The sequence below is a fragment of the Leopardus geoffroyi genome, chromosome D1 (assembly GCF_018350155.1).
Source record: "Leopardus geoffroyi isolate Oge1 chromosome D1, O.geoffroyi_Oge1_pat1.0, whole genome shotgun sequence".
NCBI classification, from domain to species: domain Eukaryota; kingdom Metazoa; phylum Chordata; class Mammalia; order Carnivora; family Felidae; genus Leopardus; species Leopardus geoffroyi.
Window position 1 is genome coordinate 103,809,198 of NC_059329.1, and position 13,268 is coordinate 103,822,465.

Genomic DNA, 13,268 nt, shown 5'->3' on the forward strand with positions numbered 1-13,268 from the left:
AATCACACCAGCAAATGTGTAACTGTACATCAAGATAAATGCTGCAAAAAAAAAAAAAAAAAAGACAAGAATGAGAATCTGATCTGATCTGGTCAGGGCAGTCCAGAGAAGTTTCCTGGAGGAAAGGAGCAGAAATCTGAACTATGGGCAGCAAAGAGGATGCCAGAGTGTCTTGTGGGGCGGGGGGAGTCCAGCATTGTGCAAAGGCCCGGCGAGGAGAAACATGGCAGTGGGGAGAGACTGGAAGGGCCAGTGTGGCAGAAATGTAAGCAGAGTTATTAGGGTGTGAGGCGGCTGCAGAGACGGGAGGGAGTGGAGAGGGTCAGGTTTTGACCTAAGGGGAGCACACGTAAGGGATTCACGCACAGTGGGGATGTGGGCAGGTTTTCTCAGCCCACATGCATTTTGTTGGCACCCTTCCCGTGGCATATTCTGCCTCATAAATAGTCATTCGCCCCCCTTGTCTACTTTTAGACTGTAAGCTGTTTGAGTAGTGCCTGCATTCCCCAAGGCAGCCAGTGGGGACCCGGCAACATGTGACAAATGACTAAATGCCGAAGTAGCCAGAAGTCTACCGTGCCTTTGTGGAGTCCTCATTACTGCCGCCTTGGGGGCTAGAGCAGAGCTGGAGGGTTGTGACTCTGCCTGCACTCGAGGCACCGCAGGAAAAACGCCAAGACCCTGGTCCACATGGGGCACAGGCAGATCTGCACCCCAGACCTCCTGAGGGGCGCCTGGGCTGGGAGAGCATGTCAGGAAATGGATGGCAAATGGCACAGGACCCAAATGAGGACAGTCTCGATAGGTAGAAATGGCAAAGGAGGGCATTTCGGTGCACGGGACCTGGGGAGTAGTAGGGGAGGGGGTCAGAGACCTGTGAGGGAGTGCAGGATGATAAAAGGCCATGCGTCTGCCTGGAGTCCAGGAAAAGAGCAGCATGGGGGCAGTTGGGGGTGGGGGGACATAAACCTGGAAGGGTATGGGAGAGCCACAGCTATTGGGATTGATACCACCGTTGTAAAAAAAAAAAGCCTCTTAAACTTATTTGTGAGAATCGGACACGTGAATTGCCCCCGCTTCGCTGGAGAGAAGATAAAATAGGGTCATTTAAGCTCTCGAAACTTCATCTCCTTCGTTTCATTGATCATATGGGACGAGATAGGGGCTTTCTAAATAAGAAAGATTGTATAAGGGGTTATATGCAAACTCCCCCCCCCACACCCCCCACACCCCCCAGATATCCTCTGAACTAAACTTACCATGACTTCTCCATCCCGCTTGGACATATAATAGAAAATAAATTACAATGATAATCAACCAACTTTTATTGAGCTCTTGGCATGGGGCAGGTGCGATTTCAGCCCCTTCTATTCATTCCTTCCTTTAATCCTCAAATCCACCCTTTGAAGTAGCTCCCCAGGACCCAGGCAGATGCAGACGAGGAAACTGAGGCTCAGTCGCACAGCTGGAAGGGACAGAGCCTCTGCTGTTGGACCCAGAGCCTGTGCTCTTTGTCCCCCAGGGGGCTGGCTACTTACGAAGGAAATGGAGGCAAACCGGGGAACTACTGCCCACCCCCCTTCTTCCTCCTCTCTTCCTCCCATCCCGCTCCCCCCTCCCCAGATCCCCCAGCAGCGTCCTGGTGCTGAATAGGGGATTGTTTTCTTCACCCTCCTGCCTCTGAATGTTGATGTTTTGGGTCATTAAGGGGCTTGGAGTTGGGGTGGGGGGCGGGTTATGACCCTGGAAAAGGACTGAATAGACATTGTTCCTTTTCTTCCCCCCTTGAATGGAATTCTGTCCCTGGTCTTGGTGTCTCCCTCTGGGTTGGAGGAGGGGATGGGTCAGAGGCCTGTAAAGGGGAACCTTTTCCCACCACTGATGGATAAGGCCTAAGCTGACAGATGCGAGATTCAGGCACTCTTGGAGCCCTCCCAGGTCCCCTCACCCTGCCTTGACCCAGGCATCTTCGGCCTTGATGTTGATAGCCATGAAATGAGCCCTGATTGGGCATGAGTCTGAATTCAGTCTTAGGGTGGGTCGGGGAGAAAGAGGCAACAGTTATAGACTTCCTTTTCCTTTGAGTCCCTTTGAACCTGTAGGTTCATTCCTTCTGTACTGCTTCCCTGAAATAATCCTGGCCTCTTCCCTGCTCTCCCTTCCCCCAGTGAGACTAAAAATCAAGACAATCCTATCTTTAGGATGGCTTGAGCTTTGGGAAAGAAAAGTGTTAGAGAAATAGAAAATAATCATGATCATTATTACTGTTTTGATAGAAGATTTAATGCTCGAAGGTGTAAGTTCTGGCAACCTGATTTTCTATTTTTGTTTTTGCTGCACCCTTAAAGGGACAGAGAGGGAGCTCTCACTCTACCAGGCTGGGCTGGCTTCCTGGGGGTCTCATCTTCTTCCTCTGCCCTCTAGGCTATCCTGACCCTTCGTTCTTTTCCTTGTAGCCCTCCGGGCAGGGGCATTTGCAGGGTAGGGGACAAGTGACAGGCTATTTCTGAGCGCCTACTGTGTGTCAAGGGCTTTATGGGCCTTAGTGCAAATTGCAGGGCGCAGGAGAGATCCAGGACGTGGCATCCATATTCCAATACATATTTGTTTGTTAGATGAATAGGCAGATCGCATTTATTTTCGCAAAAACTCTGCAAAGGAGTCCTTGTTTCTCCGGGAAGGAAAGGATGTTGGGGATTTCTACGTAAACTGGGAAGTGAATGAATTTGGCTGCAAACCAAGGTCTCGGGACTGCAAACGGGCAGGTGCTTTTTTCTGGTACCCCACACTAACCCCACACCCTTCGCGCTGTCACTCAGATGCTCCCACCCCACCTCAAAGCTGATACCCCAACAGGCAGCCCAGTGCCCGCCGGGACTAACCAAATCCGGTTTCATTCCCTGCTGACCCCTGCCCTGTGCTCCGTCCCCCTCTGCCAGGGACCCTGCGCCCAGTTCGCCGCAACTACTACGACCCGTCCTCGGCGCCCGGGAAGGGCGTGGTGTGGGAGTGGGAGAATGACAACGGCTCTTGGACGCCCTACGACATGGAGGTGGGCATCACCATCCAGCACGCCTACGAGAAGCAGCACCCCTGGATCGACCTCACTTCTGTCGGCTTCAGCTACGTCATCGACTTCAGCACCATGGGCCAGATCAACCGGCAGACGCAGCGCCAACGCCGCGTCCGCCGGCGCCTGGATCTCGTCTACCCCATGGTCACGGGCGCCCTGCCCAAGGCCCAGTCCTGGCCGGCCAGCCCCGCGTCGGCCGCCTCGCCCGCGGCCCCGCCCTGCTCCTGCCCACAGTGCGTCCTGGTGATGAGCGTCAAGGCCGCCGTGGCCAACGGGGGGAGCGCGGGGCCGCTGCAGCCCCCGGCCGCCCGCAAGCACATGCCCCCGTCTGGGGCGGCCAGGCTGCCCCCACCACCAGGCCCTGCGGCCAAGCCGCTGGACAGCACGGGCACCATCCGAGGCCCGGTGAAGCCCGTCCCGTCGCAGGCGATCCGGCGACAGGCCTCCGGCACGCCGGCTGGGGTGACCATGGGCTCTCCTGCCAGCCCCCCCGGAGCCAACGGCAAGACGGGAAGGGTGGCCCTGGCGACCTTAAACCGGACCAACCTGCAGCGACTGGCCATCGCCCAGTCCCGGGTGCTGATCGCCTCTGGGTAGGTACTTTCACCTGATGCCTGTGAGCGTTTAGGGCACAGGACCCGACTGACCTGGGCCAGAGGTGAAAGGGGGCTGCCTGCCAGGACTTAAGCTCCCTGTCCTCTTGTCCTGACCCTCCGGCTGCAGGTGGAAGGCAGCACGGTGTGGTGGGTAAGGGTGGGCTTGGCCTTTGGGGTCCACCGGATCTGGCTTCTAATGGAGACGCTGCCACAGCTATGTGATTTGGGACACGTGCCTAACATCCCAGAGTCCTAACTTCCTCCTCCGTAAATGCCTTCGATAATCCTCCCCGTTAGGGTCACTGCTGAGGGTTGAAGGTTATGCACACCATGTCCTAACAGGCAGTATTAAGGGGGCTCCCACCAGGATCTAGGTTGGGGGCTTTATCACCTCATTGAATCCTTACAGCAACTCTTTTTTTTTTTTTTTTTTTTTTCTTTTTACCATGTATTTATTTTTGAGAGACAGAGACAGAATGTGAGCAGGGGAGGGGCCGAGAGAGAGAGAGGGAGAGAGAGAGAATCCCAAGCAGGCTCCAGACTCTGAGCTGTCAGCACAGAGCTGGATGCGGGGCTCGAACTCAACAGACTGTGAGATCATGACCTGAGCTGAAGTCGGATGGTCAACGGACTGAGCCACCCTGGTGTCCTGATTACAGAAACTCTTTGAAGTAGGCATTTGGATCCCCTTTTACCCAGGAAGAAATCAGAGGTTCTCTCGCTCAAGGGCAGAGAGCTAATCATTGGCTGAGACCAAAATTCAAACTTCAAGAAGGCTCATGCCAGAGCCAGACTCTTTTCTGACTCTGCCATTCTGCTTCTCTGTCACAATGCCCGGCATACAGCAGGTGCCGGATGAGACTTAGCTCCTTGCCTCTGGTCTCTCTGGAAACTGGAACTCCAGTTTGGAGCTAAGAGCCCATATTTAGTAAGCACTTACTATGTGTGCCAGGCACCTTCCGTGCGTTGTCTCAATTCTTCCCGTGACAGCCCAGTGTTGCCGGTTCTGTGATCACTGCTTTTTTATGATCTTCTTGGTCCCCCTAATCGTCAAATGGGGGAGACCCAGGTCCACATGTTGCCCACGGCCTTTGCCTGCCAGCTCCCGATTTCTTGTGAGATTGGCCTCTCACGCCGGCCCCATCTTCCTTTCCTCCAGAGGGGCCTGGCCCTGCCTGTGACCCCTGAGCCCCAGACTGTCTGGGTGGTTTGGACTGAGGTTGTACACCCAAGTGGGAAATTCAGGCTGCCCAGGGGAGGCCATCTGCACACAGAGGTTCAGCGCTGGGAGACAAGGAGAGGCCCGGCCTTCCCTCGGGTCTCTGCCCTAAGCTAAGCCAGAGTCTGCAAGGTCCAATTTCCTCGTGTGCGAAATGGGGAACCTCACGCTTGCCTTGCCTGCCCCATGGAGTCCTTGTGGAAACCTCCACTAAGGGAGTGCATCCCTGGAGAATTTACCAGATGCACCTGCCAGTATGATCTCATTCTCTGACCTGGTGCACCCAGGATCAGGCTCGGGCACGCGGCTCAGAATTCACTTCCCAAGGAGGGCCACACGGCCCGTGTGTCACAGAGTGGGGCTTGGGGCCCAGGGTTTAGTCCTCGAGTCCTCTGCCCTTTTGGCTAAAGCTCAGCTCCTCGCCGTATGCGAAGGCAGTTTATAAATGGTCAAGTGCAGGTCAGATGTGTGGGGTTTTCACATGACTCCTTCTGAACTGGCAGAATATTTGGTAGAGGGGAATGGGCACCTAAACCACACCACTGCTCAGTTTCTCCCCAAGGCCACACAGCAGCGTCCTGGGGGCCTCTGACAGAGTACCAGGGTAGTTATTTGTGCGGCAGAGGGAGGCTCATATAGTGGATGAGAAACCCAGCCTCCAGCACCTGACTGCCCCGGGCTGGAACCCAAGTTCCTTCGTGTGCAACTTGGGGCAAGTTTTGCACCCTCTGTCTTCAGCTTGCTCCTCTGGAAAGTGGGGACCGTCATAGTACCTTCCTTATCAGGGCTGTCATGAGGATTCAAGGCAGTGCTCAGAGTGTGGATTTAGCCCAACGCTCGGCAGTAGTAAGAGTTTGGTCAGTATTAGCTGCTATTATTATTGTTGTTGTTAATGTGTATCTATTGAATGTGTGCTGTGTAGTCGAACTGAAGTCAAAGCTGAGCAGCCTCTAATGCCCCACCTCATTTCTGGCGCCCTTGGCAAAAGCCAAGTGACCTCGTGCCATAATTGAGGGCAAGGACGCCCTGCTCACTTTAAACCTCACTGAGGAAGCCGACAGCTCTTTAACTCCACTCTATTCCCCCTGCCCGCTAGCCCAGCGGAATCGGAGCCGGAGAATGGAGTGGAGGTCCGGGGGCAGTGCTGTTTCAAAAGGCCTATAGAAACACGCTTTTTTCTCCGCTCTGTTTTCCTGACAGGGGAGGCCCCGCCCTACCCTTCTATCTTCCAGCCCCTTCCCTTTTCACCTCTTACCATCACCCTCACCCCCACCACCATTTTCTCCTCCAGTCTTTCTTGGCCATTTAATTAGCGTGCTTATTCCCTTTGTCTGGCATTGCCGTCCACCTTCTGTCGTGGAATGGCCCCTTCCCTCCGCCCTCCCCGTCCGTGAGCTCTTCAAGCAACTTTCCCACGGAAAAAAGGAAGACCGGGGAGGGCGGGAGAGGTGGGCTGAAGAGAAGGGTTTGAGGGGGAACAAAAGACCCTGTGAATTATTCAGACACACAAGCAGGGGGTTTGTAAAGAGAAAAGAGGGGGGCTGTGTAGTGGGGGGCGGGAGTCGCCCCTCTGGCCCTCTCCTCCAGAATCGAGGCTTCTCTATCTCCAGCGAGACTTCGGTTGCTGGAGAGACGAGACCATTGTCCTGTAGGAGGATTCCTGGGTTGGCTCACAACTCCAAAAACACCCCACTGTTTCTCACCATGGTATCTGCAGAGCTTTTCTCCTGCCATCAGCCCCCTTCTCTGCCACCGTGCCAGCTCTTGTCTTTTCTTAGTTTTATATGTGAGGGACAGAAATGGAAACTGAGAACAGCCCAGCAGAATGGGGAGGGGGTGTCTTCCGATGCTGAGGCCAGACAGCTTTGGCCGAGCTGGAGGATGTGAGAGGCATGCCAGTGATTGGCCTGCTGATTTCTGGAAGGAGGGCTCAGGCATGTACCGGCGGGGAGGGGAATGGTGGGGGGGGGGGGGGGTGACCAGTGGGGACTCCATGGGCCACCTCCACGGGCCCAGCCACCTCCACCGCTTTCATTTTAACCAGTCACCGAGGGGGAGGGCTGATCAGGTGTTGCCACCTCAACAATCCTGTGCACTGCCTGGGGCTCCGCTTTGCACTTTGCCCTCCGTGTCCTCAAGAATCAGAAAATTGGACTATTCCAGCAGGAAAAGGCTTTATCAAGCCCGACTTCCTCTTCCAGTTGAGAAACAAAAATGTAAACAACCCCCCAATTTGCATGGGGCTGGCCGGTTTATAGAGTATTTGACCTAGATCCTGAATCCTCACAGGGACCCCATGGACAGAGATGTAGGGTGGCCCTGCTCTTGGGTGTGGTAACTTGGATGTGGTCACCAAAGTGCAGAGGGGCCATGGGGCTCTCCCAAAGGCACAAGGTCAGTGCCAAGCTGGGCTGGAAGGCAGGTCTCCTGATTCCTGTGCAAGCCTCCTTCCACCGTACCCTTCTGTATTTTGTCAGCGAATCTCTTCCTCCTCAAGTCCACTGCCACCATCCAGAGCCTGCTGACAAGTTTTCCCTTTCTTGGCATGGCCCCCCACCACGGTATTCCCGGGAGTCCTGGGTCCTCATATGGACCCTCCCTCTCTTCAGACCTGGCCCCGTCCCTGGGTCCCTGGGCTGCCCAGGGTGTGCTAGGGGGACTCTTTCCTGGTTAACCAGATTGGGTGTGGAAACCTGCCAGTCCAGTTTGTGGGAACAAAGGTGGCTTTTGTCACCCAGATCACAGCTACTTATCTCCTGGTGGGGGCGGGGGGGGGGGGGGATTGCTCGGAGCTGGTAAGGGGGTGGGAAGGCAGGCGCAGGGCTGGGCTGTGAGCGTTGCCCCCTGGTGGGGAGCCAGCGAACAGACACAGGCCGCCAGACTCCTTCACTCCTTTTCCAGACCAGTCAGGGAGGCCAGTCAGTCCCCACAGGGGACCCAGGGCTTAGGCGGCTGCCTTGCTCTTAGGCATTGGGGCAGGGAATCTTCAAGAAGTCCATCCCCTGGCACCTGCTAACTCCAGACCCTCACAGGTTCACAGGTGAGGTTGTGAGGAGTTACTGGCAGGTTTGGGGCTCCAGTCCGGTTTCCCTGACTCCAGTCCACCATGCCGTGCCTCGCCCTGGGGGGCAGGCCATAGAGTCCAGAAGCAAGGCTGGGCCTCTCTTCTTGGCCAGCTTTCCTTTGTGTTGAATTCAGCTTTCCCCTCTCCCCATCCGGGTTTGATTTAGCCCGGGGGTGGAAAGTAGGCTGTGGTGGTCTGTTGAGACACGAACGTTCCCACATCTGTTCTTTCACATCCTTCCCACAGCCCTGGTGCACGTGTCATCATCCCGGGGAAGGGACAGGGGCCCCGGAAGACTCAGCGTAGCCGGGGAAGCACCCATCCCTGTGGGCATGTGGGGGACAGGCAGACCCTGTCCTCAGCCTTGAGGCCCCCCATTCCAGCCCCTCTCTCGTAGTCCTAGATTTATTCCACACGGTCTTTGTTCCCCATGTCCTCTGTCTGCCACGTGGGGTGACAGAGGGGTCGCAGAGACACAAGAGCCCAGCACGGCGAGTGGCTACAACAGCGGGCTCCGGAGCCAGATTTCCTGGGTTTGAATCCTTAGCTGTGTGACCTCCATCGGGTTTGCTCACCCTCTCTGTGCCTCAACCTCCTTGCCCATTAAATTGGAGCTAATGATAACGGCACCTCCTGTGGAGGTTGTTGGAAGTCTTAGATGGATTTGTGCGATGTGAGCGGTTAGAACCGTGCCTGGTACCAGGTGGGCTCTTCAGGGTCACACACGGATGAAGGGCCACAGGCTGTCTTGTTCACCGCTGTGTCCCCAGGCTCTAGGGGCGAGTCCAACCGGAAGGAGGGCTCTGTATGAATGAGCACGTAAGCAAATAACGAACACTGCAAAGAAACAACTGAACACGCCCCTTCCCCTCCTGTATTCCCAGCACTACCCTACCCCCCAGCCCCCCATAGCAGATCTGCTGGCTTCTCAGGCCCTCTGGCCCCTGGAGTCATCTGTGACCTAGTCCATTGACGTCCTCGAGCTCCCTTTCCCCCTCCGAGCCCATCTGTGGAAGCCTGGGTGGCAGGGGCGATGGCGCACAACCCAGCCCCACGTGTCCCCATGTTTTTCTATTTGGCGTCGTGGGAGGCCTCGCCTTTCCAGGCAGCTGTGCGGACTCCTCTCCAGAGCCTGGCTCGGGTTTCTGGGGAGAAGGACAGAAAGAGGAGGAGGCTTTGCCTGGTATTTAGATTTCTCAGCGAAAAGGAGGGGTAACAGCTGTTGGAGCAGTGGTTTCCCAATGTCAGGCTGGGATCAACCTTATCTGGATCCTCTCCAGAAGCGAGAGAAAATGCAGGTTCCGTGCCCCCCCCCCACCCCCCCGCATGGGAATTCTGATTCAGGCCTGGGGCTCTGTCTTTTTAAAAGCTTCTCAGGAGCCACTTGGCTTGAACTTGCCTCTCCATTTTTCTTTTTCTTTTTTTTTTTTTTTTAATTTTTTTTTTTTCAACGTTTATTTATTTTTGGGACAGAGAGAGACAGAGCATGAGCGGGGGAGGGGCAGAGAGAGAGGGAGACACAGAATCGGAAACAGGCTCCAGGCCTATGCGGGGCTCGAACTCCTGGACCGCTAGATCGTGACCTGGCTGAAGTCGAACGCTTAACCGACTGCGCCACCCAGGCGCCCCGCCTCTCCATTTTTCATTCGCTCCACAAACACTCACTGAATGCCTGCTAGTGTCAGGCTGTGAGGATATTTGTCCGTGTGGAGTTTTGATTTTGGAGGGGGCGAGAGTAAAGCAACAGCTAATTTTTTAAAAACCATCAGTTCCAGGGCACCTGGGTGGCTCAGTCGGTTGAGCCTCCGACTCTTGGTGTCGGCTCGGGTGACGATCTCGTGGTTCGTGAGTTCGAGCCCCACGTCAGGCTCCATGCTACGGCCCAGAGCCTCCTTGGGATTCTCTGTCTCCCTCTCTTTCTGTGCCTCCCCCGCTCATTCTCTCTCTCTCAAAATAAATAAACTTAAAAAAATGTTTTTAAACCGTCAGTTCCCTGGGGGAAACAAAACAAAAACGAAAGAGAGTGAGGCAAGAGGGCTTGAGAGTCCCGGGGTGGGATGGAGGGGTGGGTCTCGGTATTAAATGAGATGGTCTCAGGAACCTCACAAAAAAGTGAGCCGAGACCAAAGGATCTGTAGGAGGAGGCGAGGCAGAGAGAGCATTTCAGGCAGAAGGAGCCACATAGGCAAAGGCCCTGAGGCAGCAGTGTGGCCCAGCTGGAGCAGGATAAAATGGTGAGGGGTATGTGAGGAGACCAGGAAGATGAGGGTTGAGCACGGTGGGGGGGACGTTGGCAGGTCACGCGGAGCTGTGTGGGCTTTGCCGGGACCTCGAGAGACTTAAGGAGCCATTGCGAATTTGAGGGGTCCCGAGGGGAGGGGTGACATGGTCGGACTTAGATTTTAAACGTTAACATTTCCTGCTTGTGGTGCTAAGAACCGACTCTGCCTTGAATAGAGATAAGTAGTTTCTGTTGGAAAGGAGACCTCTCAGTGAGCGGATTTTGGGGGTTCCAACCCCACCCCACTTGTCAAAACCGTAATGTGTCTGCCCTTTCCTTCCACAGGGTCCCCACTGTGCCAGTAAAGAACCTCAATGGGTCCAGTCCTGTTAATCCGGCCCTGGCGGGTAAGCGCTTGCTTTACGGCGGGTGGGGAAAAGGAAAGCTCAGCTCGGGCCAAGGAGGTGGTGAGCATTTACCGCAAAGAAAGAATTGAATGAAAGCAAATGTGGATGTTGGGAGCGGGGTGGGGAGGGCGGGAAGAAGCACAGCTTCTGTTGGAGACGAGCAAACGCACACATTTCTGGGGCAGGCAGCGCGGGCCAGGGGAGGCTGAGTGAGTCAAGAGAGCTTGTGCCGGGGAAACAGGGGGGCGGGTTCCCGGGGAGGGCGGTTGGTGGGATGCTGGGAACTAACTCTGCAGTCCGCGCTCACGCCCTGCCCTTCCAGGAATCACCGGGATTCTCATGAGTGCAGCCGGGCTGCCCGTGTGCCTCACCAGGCCGCCCAAGCTGGTTCTCCACCCGCCCCCGGTCAGCAAGAGCGAAATCAAATCCATCCCGGGGGTTTCCAACACGAGCCGCAAGACCACCAAAAAGCAGGCCAAGAAAGGTATCAGCCTCCTTGTCTTGGGGGGTATGGGAGTCAAAGGCGTGGGACTCGGCCGTGGCTTTGCCGCCATCACCCAAGGTCACACCCGTGGCTTCACCCTCTGTGCCTTCGTTTCTGCATCTGCTAAGTGGGCCCAACTACCCCCTGTTCTGCTGATTGCACCAAAGTGGATTGTGCGTGAGTAAGAGGGAGGCACCTTAAGAAGTGCAAAAACACGGTCGGGAAATATAGAGACACAGAACCACCAAGCGTGACGCATAAAATACGATACAGGGGACTGTCACTGTGGCCCTGGAGCCAGAACAGCCTGGGTTCCAGTCCTGACTGTGACACTTCCAAGTCATGTGACCGCAGAGAGCCCTTTTTCTTCCCTTTACAATGGGGTAAAAAATGCTCACAACAAGGATGGGGCAGGTGTGCCCCAGAACGCATCCATGACAGGGAGTGACCACTGCCCTGTGTCCCCCCAGAGCCCCTGGGCTGACCATTCGAACCTTCCTTCAGGCACTCCTTCCTCCCTGTGCACAGTCCTGTCACCAGGGGGTCCAGATGTGTGTCTACCCTGTCTCAGCTCTGCGGCCGGTCTTTCTGGCCGCTGGTGTTGGTTGTTAAATGTCTTGACTGTCACCCCAGGCCCCCACCTTACAACCTTGTTTTGAAGGGTCCGTGAGATCTCATGTAAATTGTAACTGGGCCCAGGGCCTGGCAAGCAAGAGGCTCTCAATGAACAGAAGCGTCATTCTTAGAAGCGGGCTGGTGGGAAGGAAGGGCCTGCATCCTGGGTTTTGGCGGTTGCATGATCTGCTTCCTCAAACCCTTGCCCTACTTTTCTACTCCATCAAAAGTTCTCTGCTTAAATGAACTCAATTGCCCTGTTCATAGTCTGATAGGAAATGACAGGATTTCACACTTTCCCGCGCTTCCTGTGATTATTAATAGCACATGTTGGGCCCTTAGCTGGAAAAGTGCTAAAGGTCTATGCGTCCATTAGCTTCTTTAATTGTCAAAGCAACCCTTTGAGTGGGCGCCCTTGCTTTGCCTGATCTCACAGGTGAGAAAATACAAGCTGAGAGAAGCTGAGAGGGGTCCCCAGGGAGGCACTGGTCCTTTTTAAGGTTGTATCATCCTGTCTCCTGCCTTTAGACTGGGCTGCCTCCTAGAGGTCCAGCCCCCAGAGAAATTCCAGAATCGCTGCAGCCTGTCAGGATGCTTCCCTGCTGCTGGTCTCCCGCACCCTCAGCGGCCAAGGAAGCTGTGGGCATAGCTTCCTGCTTTCCCATGAAAATAAAATCACTTTGACACCACATTACAGACCGAGACAGTACTCGGCACACTGTAAAAAGCATGTGATAAGCCTACCTCATTTTTTTTTTTTTTTTTTTTAACACGTAACAGTTTACACAGTGCTGTCTTCTGCTACCTCGCCTCATCGTTTGGGCATGCCCGGGCTCTTTGATTACACGGAAGAGAGCCCCACACCACCCATCTCAGTTAAAAAGTGGGTTTGGTGAAAACAGGCCTGGGGCGGGGTGGGGGGGCGGGGCTGTCAGGAAAAAGACTGCGGGAGGGAAAGACAGGCAGGCACACCTCCCACCTTCCCAGACACCTAGCTCCTTCCTCCTCCTGCCGATTCCCTTTCAGATTCTTAAATGTGGTTGCAGAATGAATTCCTCCCCCTGCCTGCTTTGAGCCTGGCTGCTGGCTCCCCTCTCCGCATGCCCAGCCTGATGAGGCCGTTTGATCCCTTACCTCTGTCTTGGTGGCCCACCGACCACCCTGTCCCCCCACAGGTAAAACCCCAGAGGAAGTGCTCAAGAAGTATCTGCAGAAAGTCCGGCACCCGCCAGATGAGGTGAGCGCAGGGGGGAGGCAGGGCAGGGTTCACCCACAGCTTCTCCTCCGCCGGGGTTTTCCACAGGTTGCAGCAGGAGCGGATTTCTGCGTCCTGGCTGCTACAGAGCCGCTTAGAGCTGACACAGGGCTCCAAGGTTGGCGGTCTGGAGCTGCAGACCGAGGCTGCATTCTAAACCACCTTCCCGTTAACAGTCTGAATGTAGCAAAAACGGCATGACAAGCGCTGGGAACTGACGTTTATTTCTTCTTCTTCTTCTTCTACTTATTATTATTTTTTTAAGGAGGCTTGAATTCATGACCCTGAGATCAAGAGCCGGATACTTAACCAACTGAGTCAGCCAGGCGCCCCA

The 13,268-nt window shown here is 55.1% G+C and overlaps 1 protein-coding gene across 1 annotated transcript in view; it reads left to right on the plus strand.

Moving 5' to 3' along the window:
• The window catches only part of DTX4 (deltex E3 ubiquitin ligase 4), a 36,254-nt gene that overhangs the window by 5,524 nt on the left and 17,462 nt on the right, over positions 1-13,268 (plus strand). The window contains exons 2-5 of the mRNA XM_045485338.1: positions 2,940-3,666; positions 10,519-10,580; positions 10,903-11,064; positions 12,855-12,916. Coding sequence (XP_045341294.1) covers positions 2,940-3,666; positions 10,519-10,580; positions 10,903-11,064; positions 12,855-12,916 — 1,013 coding nt within the window. The remainder of the gene's footprint in view (positions 1-2,939; positions 3,667-10,518; positions 10,581-10,902; positions 11,065-12,854; positions 12,917-13,268) is intronic.